Source organism: Silurus aristotelis (genome assembly GCF_946808225.1).
Source record: "Silurus aristotelis genome assembly, chromosome: 14".
Taxonomy (NCBI): Eukaryota; Metazoa; Chordata; class Actinopteri; order Siluriformes; family Siluridae; genus Silurus; species Silurus aristotelis.
Genome location: NC_139587.1, coordinates 17,283,267 through 17,309,597, shown reverse-complemented (window position 1 = coordinate 17,309,597; position 26,331 = coordinate 17,283,267). Strand labels below are relative to the sequence as shown.

The following is a 26,331-nucleotide window of genomic DNA, read 5'->3' as shown; positions in this document are numbered from 1 at the left end:
GCTGCTATCCATGCATTACCAAGGCTAAGCTTGTACCAGTGTGTGTCAGACAGTCATATATTTCAGGGCTTTCAATATTATTTTTTGTTGTTTTAAACAGTTACTATGATACTACTGGAATTAAATTGATTGCCTTGTATAATGACAAACACAATCGTGCATTCGAATAAGCTAAATTAAAGAACTGAGTTATGATCTATGAATGATCCACTTACACCCAAATGGAACACAGAATGAATGATTTATAATACTCAATATAGTCACATATAGTCATAATATTTTCACTCAAAATATTTACTATAGAATTTCATATAGTCACGTCATCATTCATTTATTTTATCGACCTACATATTGTTATTTCACAACCACACAGACACAGGTTTGAGGTCAAGGATATAAAAGTAAATAAAGGAAATAAAGTTTTAATTGTATGGATTTCTGACACTTCAAATGCAAAGACCAAGTCTGTCTACACAAATGCATAACTCCCAGTTTTGTTGATCTTCTGAGGCTATCAAAAGGGGCAGTGGAAATGGAATTGAATTGGATTGAAAAAACATAAATTGGATAAGTTTGTGAGGTGAATGTAAAAGCCATGGCTCTGTTTTAGATTTAGAGCATAATGAGAACCGAGAAACTGGAAAGACGCCCTGTGTCATTACACTTCACTGCTGTGCCACTAAAGGGACTCAGAACACCTTTAACTCACTAAAGCTATTGAACATTTTATGACTGCTGTCAGAAGAACAAAGGGAAGTATTACTGAATTTCTTTGTCCATTTTAAACTCATCGTGCATCAAAGTAGCACGTTCAAATAGAAAGTAGGAAAATAAATATTTGCAATGAAGCTTACTTTATTGCTCCACAGATTGTAATGGCTACATCATTGCTCCATGTTTAGTCCAATTCACATCCTCAGACTCCTAGTTCCCAATGTCTGGAATTCAGCAGCTGATAATTACCTGATGATTTGACTCCAGGTTTGGTACAGAAACAATACTTAACCATGTTTTGACAGGCTGAACACAAGTAAATTAATGCATCTGTTATGTAACCCTGAAGCAGTGAAATACATTTTTCACATTTGTTGCTGATTCAAAGCAAAATTATAGCAACTATAATAAAATCGGCTTAGGCTACATGCTAGTCATTAAAACATGAATGTGTAGGGTTTGATTAAAAATTCTAGGACTGTTTTCTTACTAATGTATGTGGATCTCTTTAATGCTTACTGTAGCTCAAAGCCAGAGTGGACATAGCCTAAATTGTAAGGTGGCTGTTGTATTCTTTTGTTTTTGAACACTTCCTAGAAAAACAAGAGGTAGAAATTTAGAGGTAGAAATGTCAGCACTGTCAGCTAGAAGTGCAGCTAGAAATATTTGCCAGTCCAACGGCTTCTATCTTTCATTAACATCGCTCGCATACAGTTCCACTGTTTGTATGTATGTGTATATATATATATATATATATATATATATATATATATATAAAAATAACTAAAACAAGAATAATAAACCTTTTATAATATATATATATATATATATATATATATATATATATATATATATATATATATATATATATATATATATATATTATAAAAGGTTTAATATTCTTGTTTTAGTATATATATATATATATATATATATATATATATATATATATATATATATATATATATATATATATATATATATATACAGTGAGGAAAATAAATATTTAAACACCCTGCTATTTTGCAAGTTCTCCCACTTAAGAGATAATCTAAAAATCTCTAGAATTCTGACCCTCAAAGACCTGTTAGTCTGCCTTTAAAATGTCCACCTCCACTACATTTATTATCCTAAATTAGATGCACCTGTTTGAGGTTGTTAGCTGCATAAAGACACCTGTCCACCCCATACAATCAGTAAGAATCCAACTACTAACATGGCCAAGACCAAAGAGCTCTCCAAAGACACTAGAGACAAAATTGTACACCTCCACAAGGCTGGAAAGGGCTACGGGGAAATTGCCAAGCAGCTTGGTGAAAAAAGGTCCACTGTTGGAGCAATCATTAGAAAATGGAAGAAGCTAAACATGACTGTCAATCTCCCTCGGACTGGGACTCCATGCAAGATCTCACCTCGTGGGGTCTCAATGATCCTAAGGAAGGTGAGAAATCAGCCCAGAACTACACGGGAGGAGCTGGTCAATGACCTGAAAAGAGCTGGGACCACCGTTTCCAAGGTTACTGTTGGTAATACACTAAGACGTCATGGTTTGAAATCATGCATGGCACGGAAGGTTCCCCTGCTTAAACCAGCACATGTCCAGGCACGTCTTAAGTTTGCCAATGACCATTTTGATGATCCAGAGGAGTCATGGGAGAAAGTCATGTGGTCAGATGAGACCAAAATAGAACTTTTGGGTCATAATTCCACTAAACATGTTTGGAGGAAAAAGAATGATGAGTACCATCCCAAGAACACCATCCCTACTGTGAAGCATGGGGGTGGTAGCATCATGCTTTGGGGTGTTTTTCTGCACATGGGACAGGGCGACTGCACTGTATTAAGGAGAGGATGACCGGGGCCATGTATTGCGAGATTTTGGGGAACAACCTCCTTCCCTCAGTTAGAGCATTGAAGATGGGTCGAGGCTGGGTCTTCCAACATGACAATGACCCGAAGCACACAGCCAGGAAAACCAAGGAGTGGCTCTGTAAGAAGCATATCAAGGTTCTGGCATGGCCTAGCCAGTCTCCAGACCTAAACCCAATAGAGAATCTTTGAAGGGAGCTCAAAATCCGTGTTTCTCAGCGACAGGCCAGAAACCTGACTGATCTAGAGAAGATCTGTGTGGAGGAGTGGACCAAAATCCCTCCTGCAGTGTGTGCAAACATGGTGAAAATCTACAGGAAACGTTTGACCTCTGTAATTGCAAACAAAGGCTACTGTACCGAATATTTTTATATTTATATATATATATATATATATAATAATCCATAATCCTCAAATGGAGGACGTTTGGGACGACCAGAACCATTCCTAAAGCTGGCCGACCGGCCAAACTGAGCTATCGGGGGAGAAGAGCCTTGGTGAGAGAGGTAAAGAAGAACCCAAAGATCACTGTGGCTGAGCTCCAGAGATGCAGTCGGGAGATGGGAGAAAGTTGTAGAAAGTCAACCATCACTGCAGCCCTTCACCAGTGGGGCTTTATAGCAGAGTGGCCCGACGGAAGCCTCTCCTCAGTGCAGGACACATGAAAACCCGCATGGAGTTCTCCAAGATGGTGAGAAATAAGATTTTCTGGTCTGATGAGACCAAGATAGAACTTTTTGGCCTTAATTCTAAGCGGTATGTGTGGAGAAAACCAGGCACTGCTCATCACCTGTCCAGTACAGTCTCAACAATGAAGCATGGTGGTGGCAGCATCATGCTGTGGGGGTGTTTTTCAGCTGCAGGGACAGGACGACTGGTTGCAATCAAGGGAAAGATGAATGCGGCCAAGCACAGGGATATCCTGGACGAAAACCTTCTCCAGAGTGCTTTGGACCTCAGACTGGGCTGAAGGTTTACCTTCCAACAAGACAATGACCCTAAGCACACAGCTAAAATAACGATGGAGTGGCTTCACAACAACTCCGTGACTGTTCTTGAATGGCCCAGCCAGAGCAATGACTTAAACCCAATTGAGCATCTCTGGAGAGACCTAAAAATAGCTGTCCACCAACGTTTACCATCCAACTTGACAGAACTGGAGAGGATCTGCAAGGAGGAATGGCAGAGGATCCCTGAATCCAGGTGTGAAAAACTTGTTGCAGCCTTCCCAAAAAGACTCATGGCTGTATTAGATCAAAAGGGTGCTTCTACTAAATACTGAGCAAAGGGTCTGAATACTAAGGACCATGTGATATTTTAGTTTTTCTTTTTTAATAAATCTGCAACAGTGTCAACAATTCTGTGTTTTTCTGTCAGTATTGGGTGCTATGTGTACATTAATGAGGAAAAGAAATGAACTTAAATGATTTTAGCAAATGGCTGCAAAATAAAAAAGAGTGAAAAATTTAAGGGGGTCTGAATACTTTCCGTACCCACTGTATATATATATATATATATATATATATATATATATATATATATATATATATATATATATATATATATATATATATATATATATATATATTTTTTTTTTTCGTTTTTATAAAATGTTTATTACTCTTGTTTTACTAATTTTTTATAAAAGTTCTTGTTTTTATCAGGCATTGATTACATATAAGCAGAATTAATCTATTTAAATTTTGTTTCATTTTAAAAACCCAGCACATACAAAGTGACAGCCTGTAAAGGATCGAAAGTAATTTTTTAGGATATGTCAATGTAATTTCCCAGCTGATTAAAAAAATTAATTAAAACAGTCATAAAGATATTGTATGGCAGCATTATTGCATTATAGCAAGATTGACAGAGTTAATAGTGCTATTACTGCTTTTATAACTGTCTGGTAGCCACGCAAAATTGAGTGTGTGATGCACTTCTCAAATTAATTGTACAGTTTATAAGACAGTGATTCTATTTATTGTATTGTCCTCAACCTCAATAAATTACTGTTACAGTATACTACAGTATGTAACTGCTGTTAGCACAAATTTTACTATTCACAAAATCGTGCATAGCTATTATATATATATATATATATATATATATATATATATATATATATATATATATATATATATATATATATATATATATATATATATATATATATATATTACAGCTATTACATTTTACAAAACTTGGGTGTATAAATAGAGGTTTTTCTTGGGTCCTGTTTGTTCAGCTATTATTCTGGTTTGTACCTGTTTCTGCTGTTTGTATTGGGGTTTTATGTACCAGTATCAGTATTTGTTCAGTCTACATTGTATATTTATATTCAGTGACACCTCTAGTTCTTACCTGACCTGATTGTAAGTATCTATGCTGTGTGCTTTTTTGTGTTGTGTTGTGTTTTAACCTTCTCACCTTTATGGAAGTTGGGGTTGGTGTCCCGAAGCAGGTGGCTGAGCTGGTGACCATTGATATGGAGGTAACGCAGCTGCTCCCTGAGCGAGGCTTTCTCAAAAACAGCCGGAATCAGGCGTCCCACACTGTTCTGCGAGATGGGCAATGCCAGAGACAGTGCAAGAGTAGGGGTCAGATCTACTTGTTCGACCACACCTGGCTCACCCATGCCCTCTGAAACACAGAAAGATGCAGCATAAATAGACAAAAAAAAAAAACACCCTTGCACATTTCCTCACAATGAGCAGCAGAAGAGTATTTCACATGCTCAACCAGCTATAAATTCCAAGATTTAATATCTGCAGGGAGAAACTCGTGTAACAAATCTGACAAAGCTGTCTTCTTTTCAAATTTCAATTACGCTTGTAATATTTCATTCATCAATAGGACTATGTGCATCTAAGATCACACACACCATTCAGATAAATCAGGTTTAAAAAGTGTAAAAAAAAATCCTGATTAAACTAGAAGGTGCGTAGTTCTTACGCATATCCCGAGAGTTTCTAAATGTGATCGCGGGAAGGTGAAAGCATGCTTTATCTCCAAAATATATAAAGCAGAAAAAGAAACAATTATCACATTCATCCTGGCAGCACGGAGCAGACAGATGCTCAGCTGATCCACACTTTCATCAAGAAGTGAGAGCAAATGCTAATGAGACTCTCACCTGCTGTGCCGAGATGTCAGAACCTCACACTCTGAGGTACAAACAAACCATGTATGTGTGTGTTCATTCACACAAGCTTGTTTAGTAACACCTTGTATGCAGCAGCTTATAGCACAGATGTCTATAAAGATGAACACTATTTTTTCCATATTGATGTGGCGGTTTAAGGGAATTAGTAGATTAGTTTATGTGGGGCTTACCATGACTTTAACAGAACATACTGCGAGGCAGAAAGTGTATGTCCAGAAACCAGTCTGTGTGTTTTCCTTTTGAAAGAGAACATTTCATGCTGTATTACCTCCTCTCTCTTTTTTACTGACGAGGTAATAATTTTAGTCCCATCTGTACAGACAGCTCTCATTTTGCTAACAGATGTCACCTCCTGAGCTGGAAAAAAGCATGTTTCTTTTCACTAGTGATGAATCGATCCTGATGCTGATCCTGATATCAGGTCCAATATTCTCCAATACCCACCTCTAATATTATTAATAAGAATCGAAACCAACACTTCAAACTGTGCTCCTATTAGCTGCAGTGAAACAATCAAGAAGAGAATGTTTCAAAAATACCTAATAAAGTAACCGAATCAACACCAAGCTTGGGATTTAGAAGGATGCTGGTTAGGTGAATAAAACATCTACAGACAGAAAATAATACGTTCTACATGCTAGGTTGTTCATAGTTGAGCAGATTTTTACTTACAACTTTACAGACGTTTTTTTCTCCAAAGCAACCTGATTCAAGCTAGCTAAAGCATCCATTTACAATGAAAGAGCTAACATTAGCATAACTAATATGCATGAACATATCTATGGTTAGGGATATAATTAAAAAAAAAAATTCCCATATGAACTGAGTCGACCTTTTTCACTTGTTAAATTTTCTTTTGGAATTTTGGACCTGTAGCTGCTTTTTGTATTCTTCCATGCAAATTCTATTCCAACATAAAGAAAAAAAACTACCGTAATTTCCAGACTATAAAGTGCACCCTTATATAAGCCCAAAGCCAATTTGGAGCGAATTTGGACAATTCAGGACAACCTACCTGCTGAGTTCCTTCAAAAACTGTACCTAGAAGAATTGATGCTATTTACAGGCAAGTGTGGTCACACCAAATATTTTCTTTCTATCTATCTACTATTTAGTTTTCACTTTTATTCACTTACTTTCTATTTATTTAATTCATAAACATGAATTATGATTACCGTAATTTCCGGACTATAAAGCGCACCCATATATAAGCCGCACCCCACTGAATTTTACAAATATTTTTGTAAATATATTTTTTGTAACATAAATAAGCCGCAGGTGTCTACACTAATGTACTTTACACAGGCTTTAACGAAAGACACGTTACACACGGTGTAACGGGTGAAATATGTTGCACTTCCTTTAGGAGCATAGCGGTATTTTGGGAATAGCCTGCCACTGCATTTTTCCGCTATTACTGCATGTGTTCAAGATGAGGATTATGTCCTTATTATTTTCTGATGCTCATTTCTAAGTTTCTTTGACTAACCCTTAACGCTGTTGCTAAGGAAAAAAAAAGCACGAGTTTTGGAAACCTGTCTGTGCTTATATGAATTCCCAAGTGAAAAACCCAATAAAAATTCATAAATAAGCCGCTTCGTTGTTTAAGCCGCGGGGTTCAAAACATGGGAAAAAAGTAGCGGCTTATAGTCCAAAAAATACGGTACTAGTTTTTTACTGTCCAACTGATTTGTCACCCTTTTTAAGACATGGTTTTGTAATAACACCTGGTACATACTGTAGACACAGACAAAATAGGCTTAGACACGAAAGGAGTTTGAAAGACAGTAAAGCTTTACCTATGTTCATATATATACAACTTCTGGCAACATGAGTGATCCTCAGGAACAAGATGTGGGCATGTCAAGACATTCAACAAAGTTAAGTAAAGCTGAACTTTCTGTAAAATCTGGAGTGACAATGTAAGTGAAAAGAGTGCATGTGATTGGTCTACCAATGGAAGTAAAGACAGTAGAATGCATGTGATCTGTCTACCAATGTGAGTGCAGGAAGTAGAGTGAATGTAATTGGTATTACAAACGGGAGTAAGGACAGTAGAGAACATGTGATCGTTCTACCAATGAGAGTTAGGAAGGAAGAGCGCAATGTGGCCAGAGAGAAGACAGTAGAGTGCATGTGATTGGCCGCCCTGTAAGAGCAAAGACAGTAGTGTGCAAGTGAGCAGTTACCTGATTTGTGGAATGCTAGTTGCATAACCCAATTAAAAAAGTAGGCGACTGGTCTTATTTTAGAGCAGTTGTGTTAGTACCTTCTTCGGGACATTATGGCAAAAACCTTTCAATAATTAGGGAGTTGTAGCCCGTAAAAGAGTGTGAGATTTTGTTTTAGAGATGTCCCGGAGATGTATACTCACCTTCAAATAATTCATAATTAAATGCAAGTACTGCGAAAGCAGATTGGATTAAAAGTACAGAAATGCAGACAAGAGGTGTCTGGCACCAATATTAGTATGAGTAAGTACTAGAAAATCTCAGTCAATGATGGCTAGTGCCTCTGCACATAAGCTTTATGCCTAGAATGAGTTCTTAATTTGAGTTTCATTTACAGAAGCAGGCTCTTCTCTGACAACTAGGCCTGACTCCTCCCTCCATGTGTGCAGTGAGCTTTAACTTTCATTACTGAGCCTCAACACAAGAGAGGTAATTTTGCAGTTGACTGCTCTATAGAATATTGGCAGGCTGAGTCTGATGCAGACCTTACGTAGAGAAAAACAAGGGCTCACCTTTTGTCGAGAAGGTAGGGCTGATGAGGACTAATGGAGTGTGGACTTCCGGTTCTGAAGATCCTCCGTGGCTGCCTGTCTCAGACATGCCGTGATCACCACAAAGCACCAGCAAATTAGGCAGTGTCCCCTCAGCCTCCTGCCACTGAAGAAGAAAGAAAGAAAAAATAAAGGTGCAGTTAACATGTAGATGCAAGAAATAAATTAGATTGTGATGGAGGAAAGAGAAAAAAACGAGATTGGGGTAAATCACTAATTTCCTTTACTGACATTTGTTCAAATGACCTAATTTTAAATCATTCAACATTCAAAACACAAAGGAATATCTATGTGATTTAAGAATTATTGCAATTATTAATGCTTAGTATAATGTCACAAAGGAATGTTTTATTGGAACCATCTAGATCTAATTAATCAAACAAAAGCCAAAATTGCAAACCACCACATATCAACACTACGTGAATAAAAGTTTCTGGACAACTAACTATAAAATCAATGTGTTTTTTGAACATGCCATTCTATATTTAGTCCCCATTTGCTGTTACAATAACCTCAATTTTTCTGGGAAAATCTTTCACTATATTTTGGAGTGAGCTTGTGAAAATTCGTTTTTGTTCACCCACAATGGCATTAATAAAGTCAGGCACTAATGTAGAGTGAGAAGGCCTGGGGTCCAGTCAGCGTTCCAGCCCATCCATAGTGTTCAATAGGGTTGAGGTCAGAACTTTATATCAGGCCACTCAATATCTTTCATTCCATATGATGTAAACCATATCTTCATGGAACTCGCTTTATGCACAGGGGCATTGTTGTGCTGGAGCAGGTGTGGGTCTCCTAGTTCAAGTGTAGGAAAAATGTAATGGCACTACATCCAAAGACAGCCTATACAATTGTGTGCCTCTCATTTAAAAAAAAAAAAAAAAAGTCAGGTGTCCCAATACTTTTGTCCATATAGTGCTTGTTTTACATTGTTACCTAGCGCTGTCTATGAGTCACATATCCGTAGGGTTAACAAGCCCTCTGTCCATTATGGCATAAATAAAAATAAAAAAAATATAATAAAATAAAAAAAAAAAATACTTTTAATTGCTCTAAATATAAATATATTGTGCATGTGTAGGAATACAATACAAATAGGTAGGCTTTAACAATGCAATACTGTGTATTGCACAGTTGTGAAAAAAATCCTGTAAACTAATAATGCTTTCTAAAATAAAAGTGTTATTCATTCGTATCAGTTAACAAAATGGAAAGTAAAAGTAAAATGAAACAAAAGAGAAATCCAAGCCAGATCAATATTTGGCTTTCAAATCTTACTTTTGCACACTTTGTATACTTGAACAGTGTCAAAGATTTACTAAAATCAGAGTCAAGTGTATGATCAACCAATTATACCAAAAAGGTGCTAATGATCATCACATGAATATGTGGGTTAAAATGCATGGTCATTAACTAAAACAAAAACAATTGTAAAGAAGGCTTTAAAAATGAGTGAGGAAAAGCTAAACTTTGCTACTAAGGTGAGGTGGTTAAAGACAACTGTTTTATGTCACGGGTCATACACCATGGCAAAATTGAGCACAGCAACAAGACACAAGGTCTCTCTGAGGCAAAGATTTCAAAGCAGACTGCGGTTTCTAGATGTGCTGTACAAGCTATTTTGAAAAAGCACAAAAAAACAGGTAAATGTTGATGATTGTTGATGCAGTGGTCAACCAAGAAAACTAAATGCAGCAGATGAAAGATACATCATGCTTACTTCACTTTGACATCAGATGTCATCCAGCAGTGCCATTAGCAAAAAAAACAACAATTGGACTCAGGAACAACCATTTACTCTCTAGGAAAGTCTGGCCAGAAGTGATCTTTATGGAAGAATTGCAGACAAAAAGCTATACCTCCGACATGGTAATAAGGTTAAGCAATTTAACTGCATAAAATCATAGGAACCGGGGTGCAGAAAAATGGCAGCAGGTGCTCTGGACTGATGTCGCAAAATCTGTTATACTTGGCTGTAGCAAAAAACAAGCGTTCTGGCCCCAAAATAATTCTGCAGCAGGACAACGACCCCAAATGTCATTAAGACATTAAGCCAATGTCATTAAGAACTACCTTCAATGTAGAGAAGAACAAGTACTGGAAGTAATCTCAACATGATCGAGTCTGTCTGGGATAACATTAAGGGCCAGAAGGATTTGAGGCAGCCTACATTACAGAAGATCTGTGGTTAGTTCTCCACGTTTTGGAGCGAATTTGGAACAACCTACCTGCTGAGTTCCTTCAAAAACTGTACCTAGAAGAATTTATGCTATTTACAGGCAAAGTGTGGTCACACCAAATATTTTCTATCTATCTACTATTTAGATTTCACTTTCATTCACTTACTTTCTATTTATTTAATTCATAAACATAAATTATGATTAGTATTATCATATGTCTTTTGATCAGCACGTAAAGAAGAATGTGGTAGTCTGTTGCTGAAACATGACCTTACATTTTGTTTGGTGGCTTTGCTGTCAGATTCAATGGAACATTGCAGCCAAATTCTTTGCAGAATTACATTCCTTTTGTCCGTGCTGCAGTGAAGAGGCCGTTTGTCAAATTCCACGCTGATTAGGCATATTTTGTTCAAGGTGTAGATTTTTTTTAGTGGACAAAAGCCAAGAAAATCTAATTAGAAAAGTGCTGTTATAGAAAGCGTTAAATCATCCCCACCTAGGAAGTGCAAAGATAAAAAACGTCTTGTACATTCTGGACACATGGCCCAAAGGTTATAACTAAATGCACCTCCAAATAAGATTTAAATTTGACCCTGTGGTGGCTCTAGGGAATTGGTAGCATATGGTCAGAATACTTCTGACTCTCCTCAATAAGTGTATTAATTTTCAGACGTTTTTTTTTTTTTACCTGATGGTTCCACGGGCTGCCATCGACAGCGTAAGCAGAAGTATAATAACAATATTATTAAGATAAACAAAAAGAAGAAGAAGAGGTTATTGGCCCCCTAATAATAGTAATAGCCATTTGGGAAAACTAAGGCATTCACTGAAAACTGGCATAAATATTATAATTGTGTTTGTTATTCTGGATAAAAAAACATTTGTGAACACCAGAGACATGCTGCAGTGAGAATGACAAATAATCTAGAGAGAATAATGATTTATGTAAATTACCTAAATCTCTCAAGTGATTTACATCTTAATTTCCGCCTTAAAACTGCCTTTAATTAACTGTACATAGCTGTGGACAGCATTAAAGGGGTTACTAAGGGACTCATTTATAATCTGGATCTGAGACTCACTTGGATCTAAGAGTGACCAGTTAATAAGTCCCACATAGATTTAGGTTTCATCATTTAATTGCTGTTTTTTTTATCATCTTATTTGGGTCTGTAGCAATAACAGTGATTAAACTAATAAAACAAGAAAGTAGTTTTCAAAAGCTTATTTGGTAGTTGAGAGGATGCTCAAGGGAAAGTTAATGCTTAGAAATTCTTCACAGCAAACAGTCCCCTGGTGTCCATTTAACACTCTGTGCTCTTCTAAAGCCATGTTTTGAGTAACCCTCTACCTTTCAACCTGCCTAAAGCTGAACACACTCGAATAGAAATCCCAGCCAGCTAAAGCAAAGTGATCAGGTTTGATTTGATCTTTTTTGACAAGGATATAATTTTAGTAAATTTCATGCACAGATCATGTAGCCTGAGGTATATTTTACATTCCCAGGAGACTACTGAATGTTACTCAAAATTAGGTAAGCTCATACCTGCACAATTATGAACAGTTATAAACAAATAAATAAATGTATTTAACCCTCATAAGGTCTTCGTTTCCTGTTTACAAATCTGGTCTTTGGGGTCTATATGACCCCAACAATTGATAGAGAAATTATACAAAAAATATACATTTTTAATTATACAAATAATATATATATTTTTTTGTTTACTTCTTATCTATTCATTAATGCTGTGTTTTGGGAGATATGAAGTACTTTTGTACCCATTTACCACACAATACACCATTAACTTGCATATGAAATATAAATTTTTTATGAAAAAATCATTTAAATGATGATCTAAATTTCTGATTTATGCTGGATTTATAGATTTTTTTTTGACAAATGAAGAAAAAATATTGAGTTTTTTTTCACATTTCCCATTCATTTCAATGTGGGGTCATATTGACCCCGAAGACCAGAAGTGTAAAAAATTTTTTTACATACCTTCAGAACAACCAAATCAAGCCCAGTTTTTTTGTGTGTGTATAGATAGATTATGTAGGAAAAGTAACAAAATATTATTCCACTCAGATGAAGGGAACCCTTTTTTTTTATCAAGGAAAAGTCGATTGGGGTCATATAGACCCCAAGGACCGATTAAAGGTTAAATGACTAACTGACAGCTTAAAGCCCAAGAATGCATATTGACATGCCTAAAGGCTGAGTTTAACATTCGGCTCAATAATATGTGAATTATCTGAATAAAGTGATCTATCAATCGAAACCATAAATCTGTTGCACAATTTCACGTCTTTTTTTTGTTTTTGTGCACATGGATGTACAACAGGGTACAGTTCATCTAACTAGGTATCATCTACTGTCACAAGTGTCATGCAGGCCTGTAATTACAGTAGGAGAGTGTTTTACATAATACACTCAGCACAAGCACTTATTACAACTGGTCCAGTCAAGATATTCTGTCACCTCTGCTGACATCCCTGCTATCAATAAACTCACAACAGTAAGTAGTATGTCAATCTATGTTCCTCTCCAAGTGGCAATTTTAACTTAGGCAGAAAAACTGTGATGTTTAATAAAGTTCACAAATAAAGAGCCATGTCAACAAATTCAACATGTTAAAAAAATATTCTGATTCGTAGTTGCTGGGAACAAGGGCATTATTAAAAGAAATGTTTGCAACTGGGAATTTTTCTTTCCTAAATATAGAGAATTAATTGAGCATGCAGAAAAAATGCTTTCACACACCTTATGTTACTTTGCAATCTGAGATGGATGCTTGATAATCAGATATATTCTCATGTATGAAAGTTCTGGATGGTAATTATAACTATATATATAACTACATATATATATATATATATATATATATATATATATATATATATATATATATATATATATATATATATATACACACACACACACACACACACACACACACACACACACACACACACACACACACACACACACACACACACACACACACAGAGACTACAGACTTCAGGCATTTGAGAATGAGAAAAACAACATATGAGAATGAAATTGGTTTGCTGGTTAGTCAACTTCTACTGACCCACAATCAATTATCCAAGTCTTATGACTTTTCTGAGTGAATTCATTTGGCGTGAGCGTGTTTCCATCGTAGTTAATGCACATACCCTTTTCAGTGCACATTTTTTTGATTTTATTCGTATCTGGTGTTTCCAGTCAGTGTATTATGCAACATTTTTTTAATTGCATGAATATATATGTGGCTGGAGACATACTGTAGCTAATAACATTATTTAGAATGCAGCACTGAGAGCAGATATCTTCCACGCCTGAGTTCAGTGAAGGCAGAACCTCCGCTCAAAATTCCGAAACATCCTGAGTCTGACACAAAGCAAAAATGAAAAACACAAGTATGAAAAGTCACAATCGTGCAAAATATTATAGACTCTCCTAATATACTTCTTTTTTTTTTAGATGTGAATTAAATAGAAAACTATCACATTGATGCTACTGCATTAAAGAGACCACTTAGGAACATTTTTATGATGCTAATTACACCTAACTGCCTTCCAGGTATTTTATAACACTGGCAAATCATTTCCATAGAAGTTCGGAAGCTCTACATGTAAAATGCAGTGGAGGGAATGCCTATGCAGCTGGAATGCCATTAAAGAGTGTCATGAATAGAGAGGGATGACAATCATGCTGAGAAAAGTGCTTCTTTTGCCGCACATAGTGATGCCTACTTATACTACATAGCCTTCAGGAAAATAAATAAATAAATAAGTATTAGTAATACAAGCATGGGACATTGTGCATGACATCAAATTTAAATATAAAATAAAGTGATTGCATTTTCACTCTCTATCATCTCACTACCTCCTCAAAATCTATTTATTTTTTGCTGATTTACAGTGCCAAGGGTACCTGCTTACTGCCACATTGATTTCATTCTGGAAAGCTGCCAGAAACATCAAGATGTAAATTGAAGACTTGAACATATATACAAATGCTGAAATCCTTCATCTAGTTTTTGCTTCCAAAAATACTATGATTGTGCACGTTCTGAGGTGGCTGTGTGGAATATAATGGTGGCGTGATAATGGACTATTGTGAACAGCTGCTGAAGTCATTTCTGATGTGAAAGGAAAGCAATGTGCCTGAAGAAAATATACGACCACACAATACACCAGGCCAGGCCTGGGATGATAACATTGAGTGCTATGTCACCTTACTATTACTGATGGCAGCTGCCAAACAGGAAGAGGTGAGTTGCATTCAAACTGTATATGAGTGTATGTTTGATTGTGCATCCTCAGGAAGGATTAGGATATGACAATGTCCTAAGCTAAGGCATAAAGGTTTCTTTAGGAGCCAGAATTTTTGATTCAGTAGGCATGGATTAATGCTCGAAAACCAGTGGCACAGACAATAGTTCTGCCTACAACATTATTGATAGGCTTAAGATTATGCACACATTTTACACATACACATAATCGAAGGCTTATAATACACAGATTTTAAGAATATGTTGGTATTTTACTGATAAAAACATAATCGTTGCTATAGGGTGGAAATATCAACTGTAGTTTTCTATTGTATTGGATATATTTTTTTTTGTTTAGGAGGCATTAAGAATTTATGGAAGGAGTCTCAGTGTGTTTGAGTCAGTGGTAGACGAAGTACACAAAGCATATACTTGAGTAAAAGTAAATATACAGTAGGTAATATATTACTCCAGTCAAAGTGCTCCTTTTAAACTTGAGTAAAAGTACAAAAGTATTTGCCTTCAAAAGTACTTAAGTATCCAAGTGCTATGATTTATTATGACCATAGTGTCCTATTATAATTTTTATCACAAGACTCTTGCATAATCAACTCAGTTTATGTGAAAAGACTCTAATGTTACTCCTAGCACAACAATCTATTAAAAGAATGATACTGAATCAAACACTGATTAATATAAAATTCATTATAATTAGCCCGAACCTTCTTTTCAGCGACGCAAATAAGGCCACAGGTGTCAGTGGTTTCTTCCATCATTTATTACTCTAAAAATGTTCTGCATAATTCTAGCTTGAATGAAGCCCTGGGGGAAGCAAGCCATGACCCAAAGTCTCCCCCCTTTGATTACATTCAGTTTTAAAAGCTTCTATCTGATACATACATACATCGATATCCTTATAATATATGTCTATTAAATTAGCGTTTTTAACTGCACTGGCGATTCCGAATACTAAACTCAGTTCAGGACCTTTTCAGACAATCACCTTTATGACATCATCTCAATTAAAGGTAACCCAATGAATAAGTGCTGTTTAACTACAATCCAACTAGACTTATTTTTAGGCATAGGCAATATGGGCAATATGGGCAATATAAATCTGCCACTGCCAAGCGGCAAACAAAACAAGTTTAAAACAGAGCGCGCACTCTACCCTGATTGGTGGCTTGCTGCGCGCTTGACCAGCTTTCATCCACTCATAAATAAAAAGGAATGAAGTTGAGTAAAAATTAACATTTTTTACTTGTGAAGTAGTGAAGTTAAAGTAAAAGTCTACCTGATTAAAGTACAGATACGCGAAAAAAAAACTACATAAGTACAGTAATTAATTACTTTTAATATCCACCACTGGTTGGATCTTTGTATCATTCAATTCAAATTCAATCATTCAAAGTTTTAAAACACAAAAGAGTTTTTAGAGAAAGGACTTTTTTTCTTCTTGGTAATATGAGTAGCTGCATTTTTTTCTTACACAGAAAAAAAGAAAAGAAAAGAGATGGGAATGACAGTGTGCAGTTCCTACAATACAGTATAAGTCAGATGTGTTTAGACCCCCTTTACTTTTATAATAATCTCCTCTCTTCTATGAAAACTTTCAATTGAAATGTAAAGCATTAAAAGTTGTGATTTGTGTATTAAGCCAAAAGTGCATTAGTGAAGGCAGGCACTGTTGTCAAGTGAGCAGGTCTGGGGCACAGTGGAATTTAAATCACCTTGAAGTTCCAGGTCATCCCAAAGATGTTATGTGCGGTTGAATTTAAGGATCTGTCTTGGCCAATCTGCTGCTTATCTGCAATGGGCCAGATCAAGCAGGAGCCACACCTGATTCCAACTGATTAATCAGATGATATTAGCTTTCAGAAGACTAAGCTGTAGCTTCTGCTTGTTTGGAATAAAAACCTGCACCCACACTGGCGCTTTCATGAACACATTTTGGGATAAACCAGAGCTTAATGGTGACTCGAATTTGACTCCAGACACATGACATCATTGCCTTCCATGTTCTTTTGGCTAAATACACAGATTCTAACAAACACAGTCCAAAATATCTGATGGAAAGCACTCTCAGAAAAGTGGACGGTTAACTGTAAAGGTTTAGAAAGGTATGTTTTTGTACTTTTGGCCACACAGTGCAAGTATGCAGTAGTAGCATACAATCAAAAAAGAAAAGGATTAATAGTAGTCAGTTATTAGTTCATTTAGAGGATTAATCCAACCTTAACTGAATTAGTTTCCTATTACAGGACAGGCTGCCATTACATCACTCACTATAATTTTCCCAGTGAGAGAAAAAAAAAAGACAGTGAGAATTCCTTTGCTGCCCACTTATCATTGCTGAAATTATAGTTAAAAACCTCTAAATCCCCCCAAGACTACTTCCTAAAGGATCAGGGCTTTTTTTTTTTCTGTCGATTCACTGTAATGCATCACTGTAGAAGCTTCTTATTGTCTATCCAGCAAGAGATGCAATCAACTGTATATCAGAGAAACCAAGAAGAGACTGGCTGATTGGTGTGTCGAACATCTTCCTAGCATTAGAATGAAGGATTTCCAGTGGCTAGACACATCAACAGCGATGGGTATAGCAATGATGTCTCTGTTTGCACTGACAGTTGTTGCTAGGGGAGCAATTAAATAAAGTAAGATAAAGAAAAATCTCATCTACACTATGCTCCTTAGATAGCTTTAGAAGCACATTTCTTGCACAGTACTTTCATCTGAAATGTCCTGTTTCTTTGGAAACTGTGCTGCAATTATAATTAAGGCCGCCTACAGATGATCGGCCGCAAAACCTCTTTGTGAATGCAAAGCCATTGTTTCCTTATGAAGCGCAAGTGCTACTGCTATGCCTACAGGATTTGGAAGTGGTGCCTCAGCACTGTGCAAAAAAAGTTCTCTCGAATTCAACTTTGACCTGGTTTACACTAACCTTTTCAAACCTGCGCTCTCATGCAGTATGAGATTTTGCAATATATAAATACAAAGTGTTTCCTCCCATCATCTTTAAAGAAAACCCCTTTTTTTTAATTTAGATATGCTGGATTCAAAACATACTGGATGTGCTAGATCTATTTTAAATCATGTCTTGATGACATAGCATGCGTCAACCCTCTAAAGCACTTACTTTTATTATGAAACGCAAACTACACAATCAGGTGCCACAATACTATATTTTTTTCATTAAAGTACACTGTTGTGATGCATGAGTTCTATCATTTTTCTAATTGTTTGTTCAATAAAATGTTTTATTGTTTTTACTGCTCTATTTAAGACATTTACCAACTTTTTTTAAAAACTACTAATAAATAAAGGTCTTTCATTCATAGTTATGTTATAGGAGTATAAAGAGCCAGCCTCATGCCAGCGCAACCGATATCCCATTGTTCTCAGGTGTTAATGTTTAGCAATATATTAAATAAAAAGGGAGAAGAGCAACCATGAGTAACTATCATTCTAAAGGTCTAAGCCTCAAGCAGCGATTGTGGATGTACATGTGCATGTATGTATGTACAATACAGACCAAAATTTTGGACACACCTTCTCATTCAAAGACTTTTCTTTATTTTCATGACTATGAAAATTGTAGAGTCACACTGAAGGCATCAAGGGCTATTTGACCAAGAAGGAGAGTGATGGGGTGCTGCGCCAGATGACCTGGCCTTCACAGTCACCGGACCTGAACCCAATCGAGATGGTTTAGGGGTGAGCTGGACCGCAGAGTGAAGGCAAAAGGGCCAACAAGTGCCAAGCATCTCTCTGGGAACTCCTTCAAGACTGTTGGAAGACCATTTCAGGTGACTACCTCTTAAAGCTCATCAAGAGAATGCCAAGAATGTGCAAAGCAGTAATCAAAGCAAAAGGTGGCTACTTTGAAGAACCTAGAATATGACATTTTTCAGTTGTTTCACACTCTTTTGTTATGTATATAATTCCATATATAATTCCACATGTGTTAATTCATAGTTTTGATGCCTTCAGTGTGAATCTACAATTTTCATAGTCATGAAAATAAAGAAAACTCTTTGAATGAGAAGGTGTGTCCAAACTTTTGGTCTGTACTGTATGTATGTATGATTTCACAAAACTTGCACAGAAAAAAAAAAAAAAAAAACAGGTAATGCATTCCTATTACTTCCCTGTACAGGCAGTGGGAAAGAGAATGAACACACAGTGTCTGCTGGGACACTTTTTTTTCTGCAGCTCCATTGGAGGGATTTGTAGGGACCACGATAGAGATTTGGAAGCAGAAAAGAGAAGAGGATTCAACATTTTCATTTTGCTATTCAAGCTTAAAAAAAAAAAAAAAAAAAAAAAAAAAAAAAGGGGCACAAGGATTTGCCATCCACATTCACACTGCAAAGGTGGAAAGACCAAAAAATAAAGGGCACAAACAAACAAACAATAGCAAAAAAAAAAAAAGAAACCACACAGTACCAGATGACGCAAATCCTGCTGCTACGTGGTCTTCAAGAGACTGAAGAGGTTATTGATGGACAGTGAGTGTGTGGACTTAAAAGAGAGAGAGAGAGAGAGAGAGAGAGAGAGAGAGAGAGAGAGAGAGAGAGAGAGAGAGAGAGACAAAAAGCAGAGAAAATAAGAATAAGCAGAAAAAAACAAAATAATCCAAAGGGTAAAAAGGTACTGAGAAAAGGAACCTGAGCAAAAGAATGATACTGTAAATGTGGATAAATGGATTGAGAGAGAAAGACTTAGAAGAGAGCGAGAGAGAGCGAGCGAGCAAGAGAGAGAGAGAGAGAGAGAGAGAGAGAGAGAGAGAGAGAGAGAGAGAGAGAGAGAGAGAGAGAAGTGCAGAGAGATAGAAGAAATCACATTAGCTGAGCTGGTTTATACAACAGCAACCTTTCTGGAAAGAAGATGCATTGCATCACAGCAGCCCACAGATCAGATGAGGTTTAAGTTAAAGCTTCTTATACAACAGATAGTTCTGCTCCACTAATTTGACTGGACACATGGTGTTCCAGAGCAGCTTATATTTATAATACAACTACACTTGACTTTTCACTGTTTATATCACTCCTGTCCTCTGTATTCAATACATAAAACTTCACTATCTCGTTTACTACAGTAGAGTTAATGCTAGTATTTGCATACAGGGCAAATTATTCTTTATTAGAAATATAGATGAAAACAAAGAAAGGATGCTAATTTACAAATCAATAGAAACTAGCTAGCATGCTATAAACTTAATCTAGCTTCTTCGGGTTCTTTACCTAGTTCCGCTAGTAAAGCAAAAATAAAACAAACTTTTGGCCATACTGTGTCTAAAATCAAGTCAGTTTCCAATATGAAATTTCTTGTTGTATAATAATGGCAATATGGCACTAGCAATCGTTCAGTTACTGTATAATGGATACCTGCTGTGATTAGCAAAACTAATTAAATTTAACTGGTATTTATGCTGTTTCTGTTAAAAAATATTGATAGCTTTTCACAACCAGCAGCATGTGAGACAGGGGAAAATTCTAGGTCAGTGTTAGGAGGATGGACAGCTCACCAGTGCAACAGGAACTTCTTTTGTAAATATAAGAATGTGAAGAAGGAGCTATATGCACAGTCTTCAATGTATAATAAAAGCCTCGAAAATAATTTTTTTTTTTTTTTTTTTTTTTTAGGCAACCATAAATTATAAAAATAAAAAATAAAAAAAGTTTATTCTTTTTAGCCATGTTTGCCATGTAAAAAAAACCTATTTTTTTATTTTACCTAAAACATCTAAAATTACAGGGGGAAAAATACCTTTTGCTTATTCAATTAAGCCCGTTGCCAATTTGCATATATAGCAAACATATATTCTGGGCATAGCATCAGAGCAGTGCAATTTCTACTTATAACTAATAGTTTTGGCTAAACTACAATAAAAACCCCAAAGCGCTGACATAAAAATTCCACAATTCCACTCATACTTTTTGTTACTTCTTATTATTAATTAAAAATGTTATATATATATATATATATATATATATATATATATATATATATATATATATATATATATATATATATATATATATATATATATATATATATATAAACGCACATGATCCGGATCACAGATAGGAAATACATCTTACAATATCCAGATTTTGGCCAGGACTAAGAACCAGCATGTGGAAGGAATAATCTACTGGTTTAAGCAGCCAAATAGACAATATGTACGGTTTGCATATCCCAATTTCCAGACAGACCATGACTGTTAATGCCAAAGTTGAACATATTCTCAGCCTTGAGCATCTTATTAAGCTGCTCCACCTGCTCTATCCAGGTCACTCCAGGCTCGGCTAACAAGTTCTTTCCTACTCCCTTCTGACTTGAGGGGAGTAACGAGAGAGTTTCTATCTCTTCCACGACAAGACATGCTGTTTCACAGTAGACGACCTAAACTAGCAAGCAAAAACAAGCACATCACACGGCTTCAGAGTTCTCCTTGCATGGGCTATCACCAAGCACCAAAACAGAAAAACACCACAACCCTTCGGGTAAGGATGAATGCCTTACTTGTTTAAAGCTAGACAGCCATTCAGATGCTTATAGCTATGGCCTTGAGCTTGCTGAAATAATTCACTCTACAGAAAGCCGAATTTGAGAAGCTGAGTGAGAATGTGAGAATCTTTTTAACCAGGGTAAAAATTCCTGAATTAGAGAGTTAAAAGTAGATAAAAAAAAGTAGAAAAATTGCTATCTGTCCTGGTTCAACACAACTCATTTTAACTTAAATCGATTTTTAGGCATATGATTCCATTTGATTCTCGTTCAAAGCAGATAAGGTCCAATAGTTATTCCATAAGGTAATACTTAGTTATCTACATTGGATTTACACCTCATTGTTATTCAACATTGTACAGTAAGCTTGTTAAGATCCAAGTACACTTACTAACGTCTGCCCGGAGGAGACCAACATGGACATGGGCAAGTGCTGAAAGGTAGAGCAAGGGAACGGAATAGTTTGTAGAGCAAACTATTTGATGAATGAAGAAGTGCCAGATAGGCTGCAGTGCCTGCATCTAGAGAACCAATCATTGCAAGTATAGAGTTTCATGGCTGAGCTAGTATGCTTCCCCGGCTGATACCAAGAAGGCATAGGATTTTCGAATGAGTAGCAAGTTATTATTTCAACATTAATGTGGGTCATGCCAAGAAATATGTAACAATGGAGAAGCCAATGGCCAAAAAGTTAGCAGAGAAGCAAAAGTGACAAGGGAAGAGGGTTTTTTCTTTTGTTGAAAGCAAAAAAGACACAGCAGACCATCCTGTCAAAGAATGACTAAGATGACAGAGAGTCACTTGCCCACAGGGGGAAAAAACGACAAAGACTGTCAGTGTTTCCATTGCAACCACTATTTATCTTGCAGGAGGAAGCCATCTCAAATGTCTAAATTTCCTGTTCCTTTAATGGATTAGGTAAGCATCCAAGGAAGACGTGTAGCTTTGACACAAATAGGCTCTGTCCTGTTCTCTTCCTTGCCTGTTATGCAAATATGGTAAATGAGCACATTTTCTCTATGTAAGCTATGAAGAATTGAGTAATTATACCTCTTATGTGTGCAACATCAAACAAGTCTGGAGAGCAAGAGGAAACCTTTATAATGGTCTTCCAGCTAATGTCCTAATGTTTCAAGAGTGAGAGGGTGAAAGAGAGAGATAGAGTGATCGAGGAAATAGAATCACTAGAGGCCTCTACGAACACTTCAAAACATGCCTGTAACACACAGCTGCATGTAGACACACACATGCATATACATACACACATGTGTGTGTCAGGCACAGTGAAGACTGAATGATTTGAAATGCCAAATATAAACTCTTGGGAAAAACTCCCAAAGGTTTTCCACATAGATACACATACTGTACAAATATATGGTTTTAGGTAAAGGTCCACGTTACACTAAAAGGTCTATTTCAAGTGGACTAAACCAGATTTAGGAATAAATACTGGATTTAAAAATCCAATATAACATCAACAACACTGAACATACTGTAATTTAAATTCCAAAATAATAGTTTAAAAATAATGAAAATATATGAAATGGCCTTAATTAAAATGGACTTTAACGTGGCAATGCAATGCAATTTGTGGTTGCAAAAGTATTTTTTTTCACCATTAAATGTTCTTTTGTAAAGAGACATATTTATAGAGTCAGGTTTTTAGATTGCTAATGGAGAACTGCATATTAACACATTATTTCAGTAGAGTTCAGGCTCTGGGTTTACAGCTTTATTTTGCCCCAAAGACAAGTTCTTTACCAAATCTTTTAATTCAGTTACAATTTCATTTGGTTGGCCGGAATATAACCTTTTTAAGGGTGGTTCTAGCCTGCAAGCTGTAAATTAGCCCTGGACTAGACAGATATTCTGGGCAAATGTGGCAGGTCCATTTATCAGAGTTAGCTATAGAGGGCTTTCTCAGACAAAGCAAGCTCATTAGTGGCATGGCTTCAGTTTACATCAAGTAACACCAGGATTGAAAGACAACTGAGTCAGTCGCTACTCTTCAGTAAGTTACTAAATCAAGATCTTTCAAATGCTTTGTACATTTTATTGAGGCTGTTCAAAACATTCACATTTAACAACGTATCTTCCTATGTGTCCTATAAAGCAATTCAGCTAACCTTTATATATATATATAGCTAGGGTGCAGATGGTGTGTAGCCATGCCAACCTCCATGCTTCCAAAGCAGACAAAGCGCAAAATCAGGCCCATCATGAAGGATTCCAGACCTTTTCTAAATTGATGAGAAGATCAGCAAAAAGAAGAAAGATTCTGGGCCATCTGGGGCTGCTGACTTGGCAACCAAGAAGATTGTCCCTCAAGAAGCTTCATGCAGCCACCATTAAACAACTGTAGTATGGACTGTAAGAGATAGCTGTATATAACAATCTTAAGACAGGTCTTTGTAGAAAATGTTTAACACTACATAGATTGTCCAGTTTTCTCTTATTTGGTGGTCCAGCTTTTTTTCTTCTTCCAATCTCATTGACAGTTTTAAGAGTGTATTTTGCAGCATGTTTGGTGTCAGCCCGAATGCCTGATGTGATCAATACAGCTTTCTGAAATTAGGTCAGAAGGCGTCATCTGATATTTACGCCACCAATCTGGGGCTGGAGAGCTTTAGAGAATCCTTTGAGGGAAAATAGCAGGAAGGAAGGAAAGAAGGAAGGAAGGAAGGAAGGAAGGAAGGAAGAAAGGAAGGAATGAGAAAACGTTATACAAAAACAAGGAACAACAAAGATTTGAAGCTCTTCATTGACTGCATGTTTGAAAGTGAGTGAAAGCTTGGTCGTGGTTAAAAATGCAGAAGAATAGAGCAGCATTTTGATTCTGTTAAATAAAACATCCACAAAACGGGCGCACTGGGAACTTCAAATAAAAGTATCAAAGGCTGAAGTTATTGGCACAATGCAGCCGTTGATGCTTCATAATACATGAAGACACAAAGTGCGATAAGAATGATATAATACTGACTCGTGTTTGCGAGTGCATTGCAGACTAAAAAACACCTTATAAAGCTCCTGACAGTGACCAGACCTATAAGAACGATGAATATGATGACTACTGAATCATCATTTTCATCCTGCTTAGTTATATCAAACCTGAAATTAAATCTAACATTGAAGTGCTTTGGGATTATAAAAAAAAAAAAATATTCAACAGCAAAACCCTATCTTATTTCATTCAGATCAACTGAAACAGATCAGTTAAATCACCTCTGCTCCAATTTCCAGCAATCAGTATAGTCATGGTTTTATTGAATTCACTACACTGCTGGGGAGCAAAAATAAATTAATTATCAATAAGCAAATAGAAAGACCCCCAGAAGGAAAGGGAGAAAATTAACTAAGGGATAGGATGAGTGGTGTTACCATTGTGATAATGGAGGTGTGTATTTTTTTGATGACATCATCCATTTCCTGAAGTTTGGGCCCGATTAGAGCACTGTGTGGCCCACTGATGTGTCCGATGTGGTCCAGTCCCAGATAATGCAGGATCAAAATGTCCCAGTCGTTTCTCTTTAGAGTGCTGTCCAAATGACGAGTCACATTGTTGTCCACCTGAGACATAAACAATACAATTAGTCGTTTTAAGTCGTTTTCCTTATAAAGGCTTAGTTATCTCAAACCTAACAAGCTAATTTTGTATATTAATACAGACAAGAAAAATAAGAAAGGTAGAAAGCAAGTATTTGAATATTTCTAATTATATATTTATATAATTGTATTTATTTATTTATATATATATATATATATATATATGTGTGTGTATATATATATATATATATATATATATATATATATATATATATATATATATATATAATTATATTTATATATTTTAGTTATATTTTAAATTATATTTAGCTTTAACCTGAGCAGAGAGGTTTGTAGGAATTGACTTGACTGAACTGGGAGTTAAATTCACCATCTTGATTTTTCTCAGAAATAGAAATTTATTTCATAGTAAATTATAAGTTAGTCATTAGCCAGTTTAGTCACACTCTATATTCCTGATTCTAGAAACATTATCAGGAAACTGTTCAAGGTAATGAATATAACAGGAAATAGTACTGTGATTTATTAATTTGTTTTTTTGAGGGATTTGTAATCTAATTCTCTTTAGCTTGCGATTGGTCTAATTGTGACAATCCTTATATTTCATACATAATAAATGAAATGTACCTGAAGGCATTAGATTTTCCTAAAAACAGGAGCTCTCCATTTCATTGTCTATTTGGTTGCATACTGTTAATTCATAATTACTTAAAATAATGTTTTCTTTCCAGTTTTCTTTTCAGATTATACATTTACTTCTTTTAAAGCCATCTCAGCCATCTTAAAAAACTGATCCCACCTTATTGGAAAACTATGGACTCATTTCTACCTTTTATATCACACCTCCAAGATATTAAATCATGGACGAATGACATTTTTCCAAAATTGAACACTGATAAAAGTTTTACTTACTGCCCCTAAATTCCAATGTCCAAATGCCCTTGACATTAAGATCGATGGGGTATGGAATAGAAAATCTGTGCATTATTTTCTACCTTTTTCTTCGTTTCTCCAACACTTGCTGAACACAAATGATGCTTTAATTTGTTCCTTGATTTTATCAAAATCCTAATCTTGATTACTGTAAAATCATTTTTCCACAATTGTTCCAAAATGTCAGTATATGCAAATTTTCACGTTAGAAATGAATATCACTTCTACATTCGACAAGCCACAACAGTAACGCCTGCATTGACCTATAAGGAATTACAATGCCTTTCTGAGTAAAATCAGTCAAACCCTGAACCCCTGTACATACTC

General features: G+C 36.0%; 1 protein-coding gene across 1 annotated transcript in view; it reads right to left on the bottom strand.

The window, feature by feature from the left end:
• Positions 1-26,331, bottom strand: part of pigg (phosphatidylinositol glycan anchor biosynthesis class G (EMM blood group)) — a 144,851-nt gene that overhangs the window by 95,979 nt on the left and 22,541 nt on the right. The window contains exons 4-6 of the mRNA XM_083561579.1: positions 24,886-25,074; positions 8,490-8,634; positions 5,011-5,223 (exon numbers count right to left, since the gene is read on the bottom strand). Of these exons, the coding sequence (XP_083417705.1) occupies positions 5,011-5,223; positions 8,490-8,634; positions 24,886-25,074 (547 nt within the window). The remainder of the gene's footprint in view (positions 1-5,010; positions 5,224-8,489; positions 8,635-24,885; positions 25,075-26,331) is intronic.